Source organism: Pogoniulus pusillus, chromosome 9 (genome assembly GCF_015220805.1).
Source record: "Pogoniulus pusillus isolate bPogPus1 chromosome 9, bPogPus1.pri, whole genome shotgun sequence".
Taxonomy (NCBI): domain Eukaryota; kingdom Metazoa; phylum Chordata; class Aves; order Piciformes; family Lybiidae; genus Pogoniulus; species Pogoniulus pusillus.
Window position 1 is genome coordinate 9070881 of NC_087272.1, and position 21078 is coordinate 9091958.

A 21078-nucleotide genomic window follows, 5' to 3' on the forward strand; every position below is an offset into this window, starting at 1 on the left:
GTTGCACTTATCCAGACTGTGTCTATGGAACTAAAAAAAATGAATTAGGAACAAAAAGTACAGTTTTAATTGCCCCTTAGCAACTGAAACCTTCACTGTCTCTAAGTTTTGAGTATGAAATTTAGAATTTTAAGTGAGATGCTTCTTAAAATTATTCAGTATTTCAGGACTGAGTTAATATTGCCACAACTGAGACTTTTTAATGGACCTGTACTAAAACAGTGGGGAGCTGAAGTCAAAGACTTTCGTAATGAGGCACATAGTGAACCCTTGCCACATTATCTTGCGACAGGAAAATCACTTGTGTGATGACTTATGGCTGCTTTTATTATTTCATGAGAAGACTCCAAAAGAAATTAGGGAAGCCAGTGTTTCTTCCAAATAAACAGCACCATTACACATAGTCTGGCTTTTCATTGTTAAATGAAGATATCAAATGATGGCTGGTTAAATGAATTTGCCAGTAGGAGCTGCTGAGCACATGGTCAAAATCTTTCAAGGGTAAGTAGTAAAACTGCTCAGGATACACAGTTGACAACAAAATGGTTAGGTCACAGCATTGATTTAATATATTAATTCACTATTCACAAACAAGCATGTAGCATAGAATAGACAGATAATCTGGTCCTGAAAACACTGTGGAAATACTGTATTACATAAAGAGTAATAATAAAAACTAGAAGCCTGTAAACATTATAAGAGAAATACTGTTTTAATGTCACTGTTTTACACCATAAGGTGCACATGAATGATACACAAAAGTTTGAGATCCTTGTGTTTACTCCTGTTCAAGTCAGACTTTCGACCTACCCTAGCAATATAGAACAAAGCAAACAAAACCCAAGCAAACAGAGGAAGTTACCACCCAGCAAAATGCAGAGCAACCGAGTCTGCGCTTAAGATCACACTTTTTTACACTGCAGTAAAATATCTCTTCTAGAATCATAAGCAAAATGAACGTAACATACTTACATGGAATTGTGATCCAAACTGCTATTTGGTGTGCTGAACACAAAACCTCGTTTCACAGATTTATTTCTTCCTTAAGGAACTTTCTGGTTAAATTATTCAGCTCCGAGATAATTAGTAAGTGATCACACTGTATAAGTATAAATATCAAGCTTCCCTCTTGATCATACATGATCATTTTATCATGGTGATAAGTTAACAGGATCTAACATGTTTCTCCCTGATTCTGGAAGAACCAATAATGTATCACTGTACTTACAGGAGGTCCTGTTGGGCAAGGGAGAGTAAAAGAAGGTAAAAAAGAGAGAGAGAGAGAAAAAAAAGAATATGTAAGCTTATGAAGTTATTAAAGAAAGACACACACGTACAAAGCCAAGCAAGCACAGAGCCTCAGGACTGTAAGTAAGCAGCACTGCCAATACACTGGACACATTTTCCCACTCAAGTACTTTTTAGGTCTGCTTATGCAACTTGTAAACGTGTTTAATGCCTAAATGCATGTGCTTACCTTTCCAGTTCTACAATTACAGTCATGCAATCTTATGCAAGCTGCTTCTCCATCCACTTCCATGCAATGTCATGCAGGTCCAAAAATACCAGCCATGGACTAGGATTCATTTTGTCAGCCTCCGCTAGAGCATATGTAGCCACATCACCAGTTCCACTTAACCACACAGTGGGCATTGGATCACATCTTGGCTGCAAAACTGCATTAAGTACCCTTGGCATTTAACCTTGGTATCTCTTCAAGACCAGCATCTTCCAGCCTTGTAACTTTGCTTATGAGAGGAGGTTTCAGCGGCCGCCGGAAACCTCTGAACTTTCTTTTCATCACCTTACTTTCTCAGAGCAGACATATAAAAGGCTCCCCATTAAAATGTTTCACTTTGTGAAGTGATATTTGCACATTTTTTCAATTATTTAGACTCAAGAGACTTCTGTACAGAAGTTCTTGGAAACAATATCCAAGGCCTACAAATCAAATCTACTACTTATTAAGTCGAACAGCTGCAGCTCCCCAATCAATGGCATTTCATTAAGCTTTCATGCCTTTAATTTCTGACTAAAGCAAAGTGCAAAAGGAGTATAAAATGGCAGCAGCTGTACTTTGAGACTGCTTTTAATATTGACAGCCTTTGGATTTTAACAATGCAATTTTATTGTCCAGCAACTAAGGTAATTTCTTTATCCTGGTCAACATTCTTAAGCAGCATTTTAAGGTGCAGGTCTGTTTTTAAATGAGAGATCAATTTCCTTTATTAATAGTTTAATATGTGTTTATTTGGGATGTAAAATGACTTGACAAACATCCTGTTAAGTAATTGCCAGAATCATTTGTGAGGCAGTCTTCAACTAAAGAATTTCCTTCTGTGCCATAGTGTTTTTCTCTGAAGTACCAGGCCAAGCTTGGATGGAAACTCAAAAGTGATTTGTATTAACCATTGGCAGGGCTTGGTTTCAGCTTTGTGATGCAGAAAGATGTACAAATGATCATCTACAGAGATAAGAAAGGCTATAGAAGATTTACAGAGATCAAGTTGATTGGAAGATTTTCCTAACTGGCAGATTAGATGAGACAAGCAAGGAGAACAGAAATGCTTATTTTCTCCTGAACTGCCTTCAGAAAGTTCACCTTTATGAAAAACTCAGCCCTGCAAGGTAATCAACAGTTCTTGCTGCTATGAAGGTCAGGTGGAAGACATGCTCAGCATCTCACAACATTGTCTAAACTGAAATTTCAAGCTCTGCTCTCAACAGCAGCCTCCCTAGTAAAAGGTAGCAAACCAACACTGCTACTCATTTCTAGCAAACAACATTTTTTTCTTACAGCATAGTCTACTTCTCACATTATTTCCCTGAGTACCAACATTCTTAATATGAGGAATTCTATCTCTTCCTCTATTTCCTTATAAAATTTGTGCTCTTCAAACCACATGGACCTGATGCAACACTGACAGAGTACTGCAACTACTGATTTACATGAAGTTATACTAACTGGCACAAGTGTGAGGAGACACCAGAAAGGTTTGACAATTACCAATGTGTTATCAACAGTACCATATCAAACATTACCAAGTGTCCCTACAAATTAATGATGCCTAAGACTAAAGAACCATCTGGAAGGCCACCAGGTAATATGCCAAGGGTCAGAAATTTTTACCTGAGAAATTTCAAGCACTCTTGCAGAGCACATGATTAATGTGACTGAAAACGAAGGCATGCTTGGGTATACATCATCACAAAAACACAGGCATCAAATAGCAGTGGACTATAAGAAATGGAAAACTTACCAGTCTCTCCTCTTCTGCCTCGCTTACCTCTTTTCCCTGGAGGACCTAAAAAAAAGATGATGGGTTGTAACTTTTTCCTTGAAATCATAGGTTGAATGTCATTTGTATTTTGATGCAAGTGCATTAAACACATGCTTTGGATGAAGCCCAGAGGGCATTAAACAGATGCATTGTATGAAGTCGAGAGACTTTGGCTGAGCAGGGGCAAAAGATATGTAAAATAAGATTTAAGAAGTTCAAGATAAAATTGACAGCTACATTACCCATGATAGGCTCTCACAAAAAAGGCTGGGAGAAACTTTAGAGGTTATCCAGTTCATCCTTCTCTCTCAAGGAAAGTTAACCACATCTAAATTATTACTGCAGCTTCCACATGCATTTTTTTCCCTCAGTATTTCACTGTTCTGACAAGTGGAACATTTTTCTTTGTGTCTAACTTGCTGCATTGAAGCTCATCAATTCTTCTGCTTTCCACTACAAACTCTAGAGAAGAAATTGTTCCTTCTCTCCAAAATAAGTCTTTTTATTTCTCAGGATTACTGCACCATTCCTTCAATCTACTTAAACTAAACTTATCACAGGACATTAAATTTCATCGTTACTTCTGTGCTAAGCCCAAATATTAGTTCTGATTTGTAAGAGTAAATGCTCTAGACAATGCATTCAGTCTCTGTCTGAAAATATCAAAGAGATGAAGAAATCATCACCTGGTCCATCACACTCCAAACACTAACAGCAGTGTATGTTAGTGTTAGACACTGCCTAAAGCACTATGATTCCAGTTTACATCTGTTATATGTTATACAGGAGCTTAATTCCTGTATGAATTTTGCTAAGGAATATTTTACTGCTCATTGTCCTTGCTCCAAAAACATTTACCTAACACAGCCAGTGTTTGCTGCCACTTTGTGATGGTTTGGGTGTTCCCTGCCCCCCCCCCCCCCCACTTTAAAAATCACCCAGACTAGTCTCAGCTGGCTCTGAGAATATAAATGAACCTATTTATTTACAGCTACATACAGAAATATACAAATGAAAAGGTAATACAGAAACACAACTCCCCTCCCAGAAACCTGAGTCCCCAGGAGGGGCTCTCAACCACCCCTCACTTTCCCCCTGCCCCTCTCAACCTTACCCCAGTCCTAAAGAAGAATAGAGGTTCAGCCAAGCAAAGGTGGGTTAGTCCAAATGGAAGGTGAGGTTTGGGAGATGCAGCTCAGTCAAAGCCCAGCCAGAGAGTGAGAAAAAATGGCGAGAGTGTTATCTAATGTTTTTGTTTCTTCTTCAGCAAGACTCTGAGGGGGGTAGACATCAGCCTTGTTTTCCTTTCACAGCCTGTAATCTAGTTCTTCTCACCAAAACATTCTAGCCTGCTTCAAACTAGCACACACTTCTAAAGGAAAAACAGATAACTTTGTCCCTCATTTCTGCACTCCAATCTTCAACATAGTGTCTAAACTACAGACATCAGGAAAACAAGCTTCCTTTCTTCTTGGTGACCCTGCCATGTTGCTCCTGAAAATGGAAGTACACATGCACTGCTCCTTATATGGCTCAAATAAGCAGCAGCTGTGGTGGAGACACAGAGTCCTAACATGCTGCTGCTCTGAAGAAAGAACTACAGGTGGGACTCTTGAAGCTGCTAAAAAGAGGCAAGCACACAGGTGGAATTGACACAAGGACCAAAAGTACCTCACCACTTGTAATAGCTATTAGGTGCACAGGTGGTTTTGTGTGAATAGTTAAGCACCTGTCTGCTACTTTAAAGAGCTACAAGACTTTACAAATTGTAACTACCATAGTATAGCTTTTAAATGCATATGAATGCCAAATCTACCTTTGCATTATATGCTTGCAGCAATCTGGCTTCAAAGACTACAGCACTGAAAAGCAACACTTGTGATACAACTTTAAGATATGTTTGCCAGGGAAGCAGAAGGATATTGATTTAAAAAAAATAGAAAAAAAGTGGTGTAGTTCTTGATAGTTTTTGTCTTGAAAGTTGAGAGGTTTACTCCTATTAGAAAACTCACTACGATCCTCCTTTCTTGCTCTGTTCTAATAATTACTGTAGTGGCCTGGTGTGCTAGTTTGAGCCTAGCTGGGATATTTTAGTGAGAGAAATTAGATTATAGGCTGTGAAAAAGAAACAATGATGATGTTTACTTCACTCATAGGCTTGCTGAAATGTATAAAAACAAGAATACAAACATAGGTAACAGAGTTGCTCTTTGTCTTTGGCTGCCTCCCTTCTCTCTCTAACCTGCTAATCCATTTGCTCCCTAACCCCCCATGCCAATTCTCCAAACTCATCTTGAATGTAAGGCAAAGTCTGGGATAAGGCAGAGGTGTAGAAAGGAGGTGGAAGGGTGGTTAGGAGCCCCTCCTGGGGACTCAGGTTTCTGGGAGGGGAGTTGTGTTTCTGTATTACCTTTTACCTTGTCTATTTCTGTCTATAACTGTATATACTGTAAATATCTACTTGTATGTTGTACTAAGCTGTAAATATAAGCTTCATTCAAATTTCCAGAGCTGGCTGAGTCTAGTCTGGGTGACTTACAAAGTGGGGGGGTCGGGGAACACCCAAACAGCTACATTGAGCTATCCCCAAGCTCACAGTGCAGCCATACAGCAATTTGGACTGATCACAAACAAGCACGCACAGCGAAAACTTCTAAGGCTCTTCACCAGGTAATAACCTGTCTTTCAGCACAGAGTAAGAAAATATTCCCAAGCTGTTTAGCAGAATTTTCTTCTATTAAAATTTTAGCTGCACTATAAGAGTGCACAAGCACACACACAAATAGGTCTACTGGCAAGTTTGTGTTTGAGAGAAGAATAGAACTTTGAAACTAAAAAACTGCAGTTACAGGCCAGCAAAAGTCATCAAAACCACAGAAAACCCTGAAGGTGACTTCAAGCTATAAATGTTATGAAGGAATTAGATTTGTCCCCCAAATCATATTTCCATAGAGCAGCAAACTGCCAGTTTAGTAGCTGTGTACAAAGATGGCAAAGAAAGGGCTCCAGTCCATTTCCTTCCTCTGACATCAATGTCGATCTCTTCTAAGCTGCTGTTCTGAGATTATTAGATTTAAATGTGTCAGTCACCAGAAAAATGTCACCAGTGCCAAATGGCATCCCTCAGGGGTCAGCACTGGCACCAGTGCTGTTTAACATCTTTGTCAGTGATATGGACAGAGGAATTGAGTGCACGCTCAGCAAGTTTGCAGATGACACCAAGCTGTGTGGCACAGGCAACTTGCTAGAGGGCAGGGATGCCATCCAGAGGGACTTGGACAAGCTGGAGAGGTGGACCTGGGCCAACCTCATGACATCCAACAAGGCCAAGTATAAGGTCCTGCACCTGGGTCGGCGCAATATCAAGCACAGATACAGGCTGGGTGGAGAATGGCTGGAAAACAGCCCTGAGGAAAGAGGGCTGGGGGGCTGGGTTAATGGAAAGCTCAACATCAGCTGGCAGTGTGCACGTGCAACCCAGACAGCAGCCATGTCCTGGGCTGCAGCAAGAGAAGTGTGGCCAGCAGGGCAAGGGAGGGGATTCTCCCCCTTTACTCTGCTCTTGTCAGACCCCACTTGGAGTACTGTGTGCAGTTCTGGAGCCCCCAGCACAAGGAGGACATCAAAATGTTAGAGCAAGTCCAGAGGAGGGCCATGAAGCTGATCACAGGGATGGATCACCTCTGCTATGAGGACAGGCTACAAGACCTGGGTCCTGGAGAAGAGAAGGCTTTGAGGAGACCTTATAGTGACCTTCCAGTATCTGAAGGGGGCCTACAGGAAGGCTGGGGAGGAACTTTTTACAAGGTCTTGTAATGACAGGATGAGGAGTAATGGGTTTAAACTGGAAGAGGAGAGATTCAAACTAGATGTTAGGAAGAAGTTCTTTCCAGTGAGGGTGGTGAGACACTGGCACAGGCTGTCAGGGAGGTTGTGGATACTTCCTCCCTGGCAGTGTTCAAGGCCAGGTTGGATGAAGCCTTGAGCAACCTATTCTAGTGGGAGGTGTCCCTGCCTATGGCAGGGGCTTGGAACTGGATGATCTTTGAGGTCCCTGTCCTGGTAGGGCATAAATCCTGCCAGGCCGGTTTAAGTCTTGCTCTTCTCCTGTTGCAGGTTTGCGAGTGGAGTTAGATGAGCAAGCAATAAAGGTTTGGCCCCAGCAAAGCCTTGAGGGCTAGGGACTTAGCACCATGTGTCAAGTGTCTTGTGCTGCCCCTCAATGTGCCTGCATGCTCACAAGAGGCACAAAGCTTTGAGTTCATTGGCCAGAACAATGGTGCTAGTGCCTATTGGCCAGTTTCATTTTCAATATCATGTATTTAATGGGTGGTGATTTAGAAACTATCCCTTTCTTCACTGAGCCTTCACTGGGAGCAGTACCCCATTCACAGCTCATTACCTGGCAATCATGGTGGCCTTACACTAGCAGCTTGCACTAGCTCAGCAGCAGCATCTCAGTTCTATCCTTCCTTCTGCCTGGAATATTTTGTACTTTACCTCGGGATCATTATCGTGAGTTTTGGAAGCATCTTCGTATGGGGAGCTTACTCAGGGGCCAAAGTGTCATGAGTACATATGCTGGAGTTAATGCCAAGACTCCATAAACATAGTTAGAATTTTCCTGGTTTCGTGTCCCTATTTTTCCCAAGTTCTGATTGTTTAAACTGTTTAATTCTGTGTTTGTAAACACCTTCTGTGCAAATACTTCCTCTCAACCTAAAATCCAAAGAATCTCAGGGAATATCCTGATTTTTTTAATATTAATGATTAAAATTAATATTCATTAAGAAATTAGTATTCATAATCCCAAACAGATTATTCCTTACCAACACAATCCCTTCCAACCTAAACCCTTCTATGATTCTATTTCCAAGCTAAACCACACCACTGAAACTAGGAAAATTGCTCTGGATGTATGCCAGTATTAATGAAATCATACCACGGCTCCTGACCTTTGGCTCCTCATGCCAGCAGTATTTAAGGGCCAGAGATGTAAATTATTTCTCCCTCTCATTAAAAGCTTTCTTTAAAAAAATATTTCTTTCTGCACTACACAAACTTCCCAAAATGTGTGAGGGCTTTTACAACCCCCCAAAAAATGGGTTGACAAACTTCTGCTGGATTTTGGGGATCATTTGCATAAATAATTTTGATATCTATATTTCTATGTCTTCATTTTTTAGCAATACAAGCCAATCCATCTTAACCAGCTAATCCCAGATGGTTCCAGCTCATAGAAATGCTAATGTTGACATTTAAGGTCACCACTAGATGATAACCTACTACTTCAGGAAGTACGCAAGCTTTCATGTTTTCCTGAACAGGCTGCTTTCTTTAAGTCTTAACTGTTAGCATCATCTGTTGCTCCAAGGCTTCCCAACTATCAAAACTCTGTGCATTTTGCTATAAATACTAATTTTCCATCTGTCTATAGTTTTATAGCTATGCAGTAATTGGAGGGTTTGGTGTAGACTCATTGCAGCAGAAGGAGCAATGAATAAAGTTATACCAAACATGATGTCAGCTTAGAACAAGTCCAGAGATTTTTACAGTTTGCACATGATATACAACATAGGACACAACCATTCTGAATCTTCTTGCCTGGGACAAGTATCTCTCTAGAGCAGGACCAGAGATGCCCATTAAGAATGAAATGTAGTTCGGTTTCTTTAGAAAAGCAGTTTGTTTTGGACATCTTTTTTACATTAAAAACATAAAACACTGAAAGGAAAACAAAGTTTGAAGCTCAGTGGAGTGAACTGGATTAATAGGCATTAATGATAGTGAGCAATAAGCAAAAGCTAGTTTATAGTATCCAAGTTCACCAGTATATTTCCTAACCTCACTTCATTTGACTACAGATAGGGAGGAAGAGTCAAATGCCAGTTAAGCAGCTGGGTCTCATTTAACTTCATTTACCTTCAAAATATTTGGAATTATTTTATTCTTAAGAAAAAATATCTAATATTTATGAACAGAAATGTTTTTTTTTTAATTCATGCCTCAAAAAATAATGTCCCTACTATTACATGTCTGCAAAGGGAATTCTGAAAATTAACACTGGAGGGGTTATATTTCTAAAAACTAAGAGTCAATTACTGTGACAGTTTGGGTGTTCCCTGCCCCCCCACAATTTAGAAATCACCCGGACTAGACTCAGCCAGCTCTGGAAGTATGAATGAAGCTTATATTGACAGCTGGCACAATATACAAACAGATATTTACAGTGTATACAGTTACATACAGAAATATACAAGGTAAAAGGTAATGGAGAAACACAACAGCCCTCCCAGAAACCTGAGTCCCCAGGAGGGGCACTCAAGTGCTCCTTCACCTTCCCTCTACCCCTCTCAACCTTACTCCAGTCCCAAGGAAGAAAGGAGGTTCGGCCAGGGGGTTAGGAAGCAAAGTGGATTAGTCCAAAATGGAGGATGAGGTTAGAGAGTAAGATGCAGCTCAGCAAGCAGCCCAAGTAAGAATGGTTATCTATGTTTTTATTTCTTGTTCTTATACATCTCAGCAGGCCTATGAGTGAAGTAGATATCAGCCTTGTTTTCCTTCCACAGCCTGTAATCTAATTATTCTCACCAAAACATTCTAGCTAGCTTCAAACTAGCACAATTACTTCCTTGAATTTATCTTCTCAAGCATCACCTGTTAGATGCTCAAAGTGTTTTGTCTTTCATACCTATCACGAGAAACGGGCAAACAAACAAAAAAAATCCAAAACCAGAACAAAATGCTCATATCCTACACACAACCAACTTCAGCCAGGTAACAGCTTTAGAATTCAACGCTTGGTATTTTAACTGAAGTACAAACAACATAAAGTGACAAGTCAATGATAAGGCTGCAATAAATGATTTCTCCCCCAAATTCCTCCAATTAAACCTCAAAAATCTTCTCCATTCTGACCAGATGTAATCATTGTAGTGAATACCGAAGTAGTGACCATGCATGAACAAAAATGTCACTATTAAGAGGTTTTCCAAGACATTTTCCAAAACATTAAACACAACTCTGGTGACATTCACCTGCTAGCAATGGCTATTCAAATCTTTGCACCCTGAAATCCTACATTGTAGTGATCCAGCAATAATTAGTACCAATGGATTAAGGCCATATCATTGTTGTGCCCCTGGAGAGTTTGCTTCAATGTGCCTAATTTCTTTTGAATCAATTAGTAATTTGTCCTCTATATGTGCAGCAGTGCCAGAGATCTGTGGCAGATCTATTAATTTTTATACTGCTAGATGGGAAAGCTTTTTCTAGAGGAAAGCTGATTTCTGTTTTATGTATTCCCATGTGTCTTGCCACATGTCAATAAAGGTCATTTCAATCAGTCACACACCTTAGGAAGTGGGAGCCAGTATGCCAGCTTCATCTTGGATAAGATGTATTTAAGCTTTAACAGACAAGGGGAAATATCTTCATTGTAACAGTTAGGAACATCATAAATCTTAATTATAGATCTGTGCATATTTTAAATCAGATACAACAGATGGAAAATACACTCTTCAAATTTGACTGTTGCATTTTGTGAACATAAGGAACATCTTTTTCACTGTGAGGGTGACAAAACACTGGAAAGGACTGCCCAGAGAGGTTGTGGAATCTCCTTCAGAGATGTTCAAATCTCACCTGGATGCCTTCCTGCATGACCTGTTCTAGGTGACCCTGCTCTGGCAGAGGGGTTGGACTAGATGATCTTTCAAGGTCTCTTCCAAACCCCAATGTTCTGTGATTCTGTGTGACTTTAACTGTGGTTGGGCTTGAATGGTACATTAAACCATGACATCATTAAAGACATAAAAATGTGACTATGATATATATTATTCACACAGACAGCAAAAGCAAGATTTCCTTCAGTTCTCCATCTACTTTCTAAAAAAGAACACTCCATAACCACCAACAGATTGTCCTTCCTCAAAGACAAAAATGGATTGACCTCTCAAAAGCCTAAAACAGGAGTAGTGTTTTCCTTCTCTGAGATGCATTTTTAGCTGCAGAAAAAATAGTTTACACTGTAATGATGAGTATTTATGAGGCACTGTACAAAAAATGGGTCAGGTTTGCAATTAGTATGAGTCAGGGATGATGGCTAAGTAATATTGCTTCACACCAACCAAGGACTTCAAAAACAAAGGGATAGACAATTCACAGTTTGCCCACATCAGGTTCTGCCTCAATAACTTTCTCTTAATCTTCTAAATACTCTACTGTTAAGTAGAAGAGAGAGTCAGTTATTATGTGGTTGAAATTGGGAGAGGAACTCAGACCGTAACAATTGGGTCTTTCATAACAACTCCATATATTGACCTTCAGAACTAAGGGTGGCACCAGACCATTGTTACACTGATACCACCTGTATTCTTTTATTTATTGATATTTTTACATCTAACCAATTTTACTTTTCATAGCAGTAGATTGCAATAAAAAAGAGGAAAAACCCCCACATTTGGTAGATCAGACCTAACGTCCTTCTATCAGCACCTGCCAGGCACATCAAGCACCTTGCTATTTGGTCTAGAATCATCTAGAAAGTCAAGTTTGTCCTACTTTTGGAAGGAAGTCCAGTGGCATTATCAAGTCCAGGGAAAAGAGTTTATCCTTCTCAGGTTATACCAAACTTCAACATGTACTCACAGATGCAGTTAAGAGCTCCCACACTAACCCAGTGCGCACAACATAAGGATAACAGAAGAGCTCAGAATTGTTTCTGATTTTACTGATGCACAGGACCTTGGTCACACATTCCTTGGCACACACAGACAGTTTTGCTAAAGATAATGAGAATTCTATGCATACATGAAAAGAAGAATATTTTCCTGGCCATTTTGAAGGGCATATATTTCATATGTACTTTACAGCAACATAATATTTTGCATGTCAAGTCAGGATAAATGAATTGCTCCAATTACATTCTCAGATCAAATCCTGAACAACATTGTTGAAATGAGTCTTGCTGAAATTATATGATTAAGGTATCTAGAAGTCAGATGAACCATGCTACCCAAACTATCCTTTCTAACTCATCTGCAACACTGAAAAATGTCAGTTGCATTTCAAGCTCTGTCACCCTACTTTGTCAATGGATTCAACCCTCTCCTTTCCACTTCCAGACACAACCCAGCTGTCATTATTTAATCCCATTCTGCATCCCTCTTTGTCAAAGAGACTCAGAAAGAACTTGCAGTGCCACATTGCACACAGGGAGAGGACAGCTGCCATGTAAAACGGACATCTCTGTTTTTACAGAGGTAGTAGCACAAAGTGATAGCACAGGCCAGTAGGGCAGGCAAGCAGCAGTGCAGCAGCCACTGGCACCTCTTCCTGTGAGACGTGTGCTATGATCAGGATGGTGACTCCAGTCAATGCTGTATGATTAACTGCTCTGTCCTACTAGACTTCTCCTGTCAGAATGGTCACCAAATGCAGCTAACACTACTGAAACATCCCAACAGGATGAGGTCTTGTCTGATGGATGTCTGGGAAACATGAAGTTTGACAGACACACCCATGGTCCTTTCTCATAGCCCTGCATCAAATCCATTCCAAGCAGCGAAGAATTGAAAGCTTTCTTATCTCTGCAGCTGAGCATGTTCATATAAACATGGAATGGATCCATTCCAGTGTACTTAATCAGTTTTTTTTTTTCTTTTTCCCAGCTTTTTTTTAGCTCACACAACACTTAGATTATTTCCTCCCACTCTGCATAATCATCCTACCCGGCATATCAGTCTTCTGCTTTGTACCTTGGTGTGTTTGGGACAGCCTGCCTGAATTTCCTACCTCATAAAACGATCTACCTCGTTTTGAGGCTCAGCTGGATAAATAACTTTCATTGTTTCACACACAGTACATCATCTCTTTGGCTCACCATGAAACATCACTGCATCGAAGGGCTTGGATATGTGTCAGAGGCTATTATGCAACTTGGCTGAGGAAATGCTAAAATCAGCCTATGTGATACACAGCAAAGAAACTTTACCTCCCTGAGTCAGGTTATTCATACCTCTTCAGTGGCCACATGCCATTTGATTAGAGGTATATAGCCTAGCATCTTTTCACTAGTACCAGACACTAAGACAGACAACTAATATGTTCTCTTTTTGTCTCTACTAGTTATGCATGTTTGAAGAAGGCAACAAACTCCCTGCCAAAAGTTCAAATGTCATTCAGTTTTAAAACTCTGAATTAATTCTTTAGCTATAATAACATCTACTCCCTTTTCCCTTAAGCTTGTAAAATTGTTGATGTAAGAACAATGTCTGACAAGCTTCACCATGTAAGACGTACTTCAAGAAGCTTCTGTTTCTTTTTGTCAGTGTAAGTTTATTGTCCTGTGGAATCACAGATGTCTCCTACGTTGTTATGAAACTGTGAAATTTACATTCCTTACCCAACTTCTTTACACCATTGTATTAAAAGAGCACACACATCGCTAAGATGTTCTCTTGTCTCCTTTGTAGGGAGAACATACCTTTTTTTTTTCCTTCAGTCTCTCCATATCATAAATCATTGTCATCACTACCTTTCCCTAAGCTTTCTTTGATTCTACAATAAATCTTTTAGCATAAGGCTAAAATCATGCTTTGTCAAAAACCCTGAGCTGTCATTGCAATACATCTTGTAGAGGAGGAGCACTAACTTATATCCTGCAAAGCTGCTCTGTACTAGGAGGCAGAATCTGGTGAAGAACAGACTAACATAGCCCTTCCTGCAGAGCCTGGCAAGAAGCATCTCTCAGCCCTAAGGTTCTCAAGCACTTTACCAAGATCAAGTCTTTGTTCCAAGAACTGTCTGTACTCAAAACTTATTGTCAGGATTTCTCTAAAGGCACTTCACTTTGCATCTGCACAGTCCACTCTGCTTCATCTTTCCCCTTAACAATGCACTGTTTCAAAATGAAATCAAAGGCAAAAATGTCTAAAGCAAGACTTAATGTCTTCAACTATAAAGCAAAACATAAGCTTTGTCAAGCAAAATGTGCATAAAATTCTCAGGTATGGGTAACTGCTGAACACTCTTTCTTGTTTTCCATCTGATGTAAGATGTCAAAAGATACTCTCCTTCCCCAACAGCTGTAGCAGAGACTTAGCAGCATTGGATTTTGAGCATTTCCCAAACACTGCATAACATCCATTTCTCTCTCCATTTACCATCACGAATCACACATACACTTTTCTGGCACAAATGCACCTCACCTTCTTTGGTACTATTCAGACCTAGGCACTGTGCTTAAAATTGCATTTTCTCTGCCCAACTCACAGGTAGTTCAGTAGGTTGAAGCTGCCTGAGAGTTATGGAAATGCTGCTGATGCTGCTCCCTGGGGCTAGATGCTAGAGTGCTTAAGGACTAAATCCCCTTTTAGTAGCTTCTGCTGGCTCCCAGCTCAAGCTGAAGACTGGGTTCATTAAACACTATGTGAAACATCAGGTACACATAACTTCCCTTAATGCCACAATATAAGGTAGGTTTATCTACATTCTACAGATAATTGACCTTACTAACACTGGTAATTGACATCAGAGCAAGTTGTTCTATCTATAAATTATTGCCCTACCAGTTTGCCTTTTTTCCCCTCAAAACCCTGCATTTGTTCCATTACTGTTGTTTTCACATTCTTTATGAGTGACCAGTATTCCAGTAAAAATGGCAACACCAGCCTACCTAACAGCCCTGCAGTGTATTTTGCACTGTTCTTCATCGTCACGTGTGCTAACACTTTGTGTCCTTTGCTGTAGCTACAGTTTTGGGAGTGCCTTCACTGACCAATTCACACATGTATCAGAAACTTTTCTCATTTTACAGGAGCCTTGTGATGCTTTACAGTCCCTCAGATTAACCATACTGACATTTGCTCATTCTCTCTTTTCCATTTAGTGGGAGGAGGATTAGAATACAGAACACTGCTGCTTATGTCACGTCATGTTACACAGAATCATAGAATCAATCAGGTTGGAAGGGAACTCCAAGATCATCCAGGCCAACCTAGCAACCAGGCCTAGCCAGTCAACTAGACCATGACACCAAGTGCCTCATCCAGGCTTTTCTTCAACACCTCCAGGGACAATGACTCCACCATCTTCCTGGGCAGCCCATTCCAATGTCAATCACTCTCTCTGCCAACAACTTGCTCCTAACATCCAGCCTAGACTTCCCCCAGTACAACTTGAGACTGTGTCCCCTTGTTCTGTTGCTGGTTGCCTGGAAGAAGAGATCAACCCCCACCTGGCTACAACCTCCCTTCAGGTAGTTGTAGACAGCAATGAGGTCCCCCCTGAGCCTCCTCTTCTCCAGGCTAAACAACCTCAGCTCCCTCAGCCTCTCCTCATAGGGTTTGTGTTCCAGGCCCCTCACCAGCCTTGTCACCCTCCTCTGGACATGTTCCAGCACCTCAACATCTCTCTTGAATTGAGGGGCCCAGAACTGGACACAGTACTCAAGGTGTGGCCTGACCAGTGTTGAGTACAGGGGAAGAATAACCTCCCTCTGGCCACACTGTTCCTGATACAGGCCAGGATGCCATTGGCTCTCTTGACTTAAAAATACAGAATATGTGGGTTCTTGAACTGTGAACATTTCACAAGTTGCTGCATCACCAAAATGCTATGGCAACACACTGTCAGAGGTGAAGATTCACATTTATAGGGCAACCAACAAAATTATTCACTTCAGATCACAGCCTGTGTGCTCACCTAGAATTATTACCTACTACGCTAAAGCAGTTTAAAATAGATCCCAGTAGCCTGGGCTAAAGCACTTTGCTGGCTCTTCCAGACTAAATTTTAGTGGCGAGGCTGGAAAACTATTTTAATGAACATAACACACTTCAAGCACACATGGTCATCTTTGCAAACACAGAAATAGCTGCTATCACCTGGCTGACAAATCTTGCTGAGGGACAGCTGAAGTATGTAAGGATAGCTATTCTATACTAGTAAGGCATGAAAGTCTTCTCATCGTTTCAACTTGCCATTCCATTGTATTATTATCATGGCATATCAATAGTTGGCCCTATGATGCAAAAAGCATGTATCATATTGAGAAACACTACTTGAGCTTCATTTAACTTGTTTGGATACTAATGTAGATGAAATAAGAAACAAAGTATCAGAATTAAATTTTTCCTTGCCTCAGGAGAATTTAAATTACCTTTAGGAACAGAATTAGACACTTTTTGGGGGCATGTAGCCGTGCTGGATGGTTAAGTAACTACATCATACAACTCTAGCTGTATAAAAGCAAAAGCTTCAGAATTAAAAGTCATTAAAACTAAATTCTTCATCTACCTTTAGGAACCATTGAATTATTCTGGTTTGAAAAGATCTCTATGACAGTCCAACTGTTGACCTAGCACTGCCTTGGCCAATAAACCCTGTCCCGAAGTGCCAGGTTTACACATTTTTTGACCGCTTCAGGGATGCTGACTCCACCACCTCCCCAGGTGGCCTGTTCCAATGCCTAACCACTCTTTTGGCAAAAAAGCTTTTCCTAATATCCAATCTAAACCTCCCCTCTCAAAGTTCTGCCATCAGGAACATGGTAAAAAATAACAACATAACAACTGAAAGCACAACATCATCTTTCTCTAATGCGGTGCTTTGGACATCCTAACTCTCAAGTAGAGACTCTGAAATTATTCCTAAGTCAGTCTTTCTCTAGTATCTGCATTCTATCAGAGACTATAGATCAGGACAGAGAAGAACTGCAGCCTTTCATGCAGTGCATTTGAGAAATAGAGACTTTTCCACGTCACTTAATGCACTCCCTCACCCCTATAAATGCCAGGTATTGCTCCATGCAGTAAGCACTGTGCAGGCATCCATCCTGGCTGTGGCTTTCATGTTACTTGTGTCAAGTTACATTCCATGTGAGTAATTTTTCATTTAAGTACATGGTCTTGCATGTACATGGAAGGTTTTGGTCATTAATTTCTCTGACCTGAAATTTTCACTCTGACCTGAAAAAAATAATAATCTCAATGCTTCCTCAAGCAACCAAACCTTCTCAACTCATCTCTCCTGAGTAAAAGAGGATGTCTCTCCCATGTCAGAGTGGGATGAATACAAGCTTAGATATGTGGACCTCAATAGTGCTAAAACCCCCACAGCATGTTAGAATGAAAATGGCCTTTTCTATTTCCATCAAAATTTTGAATCAATTTAATCCCTCTGCTATAGAATCACAGAAAACATCTGGTTGGAAGAGACCTCAGAGATCGTCCAGTCCAACCACCAACTCAGCACTGGAGGGTCAACACTAAGCCATGTTTCTAAGCACTAAATCCACATGTTGTTTAAACACCTCCACAGCTTGAAACCATTCCTCTAGTCCTATCACTTATACCAAAGAGAAGAGGTTGGCCTCCTCCTTGCTCCAACCTTCCTTCAGGTAGTTGTAGGAAGCTATGAGGTCTCCCTTCAGCCTCCTTTTCTCTAGACTGCACAACTCCATCTCCCTCAGATGCTCCTTGTAGGTCACGTGCTCCAAGCCCTTCATGAGTCTAGTCACCCTTCTCTGAACACCCTTTAGCACCTTAATGTGAAGGGCCCAGAACTGAATACAGTACTTGGGGTGTGGCCTCACCAGTGTTAAGTACAGAGGGATGATCATCTTCCTGTCCCTGCTGGCCACCAAGTTTCTAATACAAGCCATCATACCATTGGCATTCTTGGCCACCTGGGCACACTCAGACTCATGTTCAATTGATTGTCAACCAATATACCCAGGTCCCTCTCCAAGTCACAGCTTACCAACTACACATCCCAACTTTGTAGCTTACCATGGGGTTGCTATGACCCAGGTAGAGGACCTGGCATGGCTTCCCACAAACTTCCTCACCACCTTTTTCCCTTTGCCTTTTATATATATTTTTGTTTTGTTTTGTCTTGCTTTTTCAAATGCACCTGTTCTCTTCACTGGCCATACGTCCCCCAGCTGCCAGGCCCAGTATAAAAGCAAGTAGGTGCAACAGTTGGAGTAAAGTTCAGTTCAAGTACCCACTTGCTGTTTAGACAACACCCTGAGTACTCTTGGGAAAGATGCAATGCAGGCTATTGGTTTTGCTTTGGAGCAGCTGCGATAGCTCATTTCACTGCAAACATGGTCTCTGTGAAGCATATGAAAATGATTATTCCAAGGCTTACAGCTTTGTGAAATTAGAATGTCATCTCTTCCTCCCAGATGACAATAGTAGATAATCATATAAACCTGACAAAAAATACCAGCCAAGGTTAAATCTCCAGTCTTTCACTCCAAATTACAGCTATGTGAGATTTTATTAACAAGGAACAGGTAAAGCCAAAATGTATCTCCTTTCACTTTCATTCTTAAACATCTGGCCCTGTTTAAAAGGAAACACCAGACTGTACATAATTTTTGGCATAAAAATAAGACACTGAAAACTGAGTCTTACAATGGCAAGGGAGAGGCAATGCTAATATGTCAGCTACTCGCAACCCCTGTGTAGTGGTTTAAGGCTTATTAGAAAATTCCACTAAGAGAAATGAGGACTTTCCTGAAAGTTCAGTGCAGAATGTAAATAAGTTAGAGCACTGGATGTAAAAGAATAATAATGACAAAGTCTGTATCATTCATTGGTTTGCTAAGAGGGATAAAATGGCAATGTATAAACAATTTCTCACTCTTCGTTCCTTCTGCCTTCTGCTTTCCACCTCCTCCACTGCTCCTCTGTGCGTGGTTGAATATTGACTGACTGAACTGATAACACCTCAGATTTTGCTGGTTTTCTATCTGGGGGGGAGGAGAAGTAGGTGGCACTGGCCCCTTCTGAGCTTTACTTGTCTGGTAGGGGTGTGGGGCAGTGGATTGGAGGTCTGTATTATTTCTAAATAGTAAACAATTTTATCTAACTGTAAATACATATAAATATGTTTCATGTATACATGCTTGTAAAGTTTGCTTGCTGTAAATTACAACTTTATCTTACTTCCAAGCCATCTGAGCTGCTCTGGTGATTTCAGTTTTATCTGGGGGCTAATTTCTCAACCCATCACACCTTATCATGATCACTCATTTGATTTTCTCTGGTGGCAGTGAATGTAAAATTATCTAATGATCAGTGATTCTGCTTACCCTGAATGCTCATCACAGATTGGGAGTTCTGTTACGATTTTCCACAAGTACCTCCTTAGACAAACAGAAGTGCTTTTGAAAAATCTCAGTGAAAGTACTTTCAAATAGATTTTTTTTTCTTTAAACACCAGAAACTACTCTGAAGATAAAGTATGACAAATTTCATTTTTCACACTGATCTGTTACAGCACCTATAGAACCAAGAATTTCTTGGAAAGACAACTACCTTTTAAAATAGATTTAACCCAACTTTTAAAATGCAGCAATATGAGCACCTGGGCAGAAGATATTATCATTTTAGGTACTATAGATACAATTCTGAAGCAGATGTTATAAGACTAAAGAGCGAGACATTGTTTAATCTGCATTTGAAAGCAACCTGTAAAAGCAAATGACTTAACAAATATATCTGGTTACAAGATGTAATTGAACCAAATACACATTTAAGTGAATGTAGACTCTCTCAGTTTTAGTGCTTTTTATAAGCCTGCAGAGACCTACTTTAATGTATTTATAAGCCACACGATTTCCCCACGTTATCTGGTTTTTCTTCTCAGCTCAAAAACAAGCCTAAAATCTGATGTCTTGACATAAGCAAGTGAAATTTCCATGACGATCTGTCATATTCCTTTAATTTTAACCTCAATTTTTTTCTCCTGCAAAGTCACTGAATAGCCTTTCTATGTTTTTTAAGATGTGGAATAGAAACGTGAACACCACATTCAGCTAAAACTGTACAACACAAATGAAACAAATATTTAATATCCTAGCCTATCTCCGCTTACATTGTGGAGTCCAGGTGTCTCCTCTTACTACAGATTTGATCCACATGCTTAACTTTTAAGCCATGATTGACAAGACTTTCTTGATTATGATGACAGATTAAAGTGTTCATTGAATTTAGAGAGGTTTTATTTCAGTTGTGACAGTAGTGTACCGGGAGACAATGAAATACAATACCGCAGGATTAAAGGCAGCGCATAACTAGTCAAGCACTGGTACTGCAATCATCTTGGTCTGACCCACACATGCTGATCACCCATTTAAACATAAAACCCTACCCTGACCAGGGCATATTCCTTTCAAAGTCTTACTCACGTGCCTCTTCTCATTTCTAACATAATAAATATATCATCTGACGAGGAGCTTAGTGACAGCTGCATAAGTTAGTTCTAATTACAAAAAATAATAACTGGCTTTAAAAGGTTCAATAAGTCTCTATTGCACAACAGCACCAAAGGAGCACAACTCTTGCATATAAGCAAAATTAAATAAATAAGAGAAGTATCAGGACTGTTTTGACCTCAAACTACAAATGTCAGTTTCTTATGGATAATCTGTAAAAACATCAAACTGAACACAAATGTGTCAAAACATTTAGTCTGAATTAACACAGGAGGTACATCACTGTGAAAGAAGAAAAATAATAGAAAGGAAGTATCTTGTTTGCTTTACATCTTATAGCTGCCTTTGAACTATTGCAGTGGCTCTGGTTCCTCTGAAGACACATATTGAGCCTGACAGACAACAGTAAAATATTTTTATTTTCCTGGGCTACATCCTGTTCCGTAGTAGTGATTTCAAACAGCATACTTACCTGAAAAATAGTCTTCAAAGAAAGGACAAGCTCACATACTTTAAATGCTCTCAGGAGATTATGTTCATGAAATATAGCTTTCTGTCTTTGACCCA

At 40.1% G+C, this 21078-nt stretch overlaps 1 protein-coding gene across 1 annotated transcript in view; it reads right to left on the reverse strand.

Annotated features, from left to right (window-relative positions):
- Positions 1–21078, reverse strand: part of COL25A1 (collagen type XXV alpha 1 chain) — a 347683-nt gene that overhangs the window by 160685 nt on the left and 165920 nt on the right. Inside the window, exons 3-4 of the mRNA XM_064149390.1 lie at positions 3261–3305; positions 1229–1236 (exon numbers count right to left, since the gene is read on the reverse strand). Of these exons, the coding sequence (XP_064005460.1) occupies positions 1229–1236; positions 3261–3305 (53 nt within the window). The remainder of the gene's footprint in view (positions 1–1228; positions 1237–3260; positions 3306–21078) is intronic.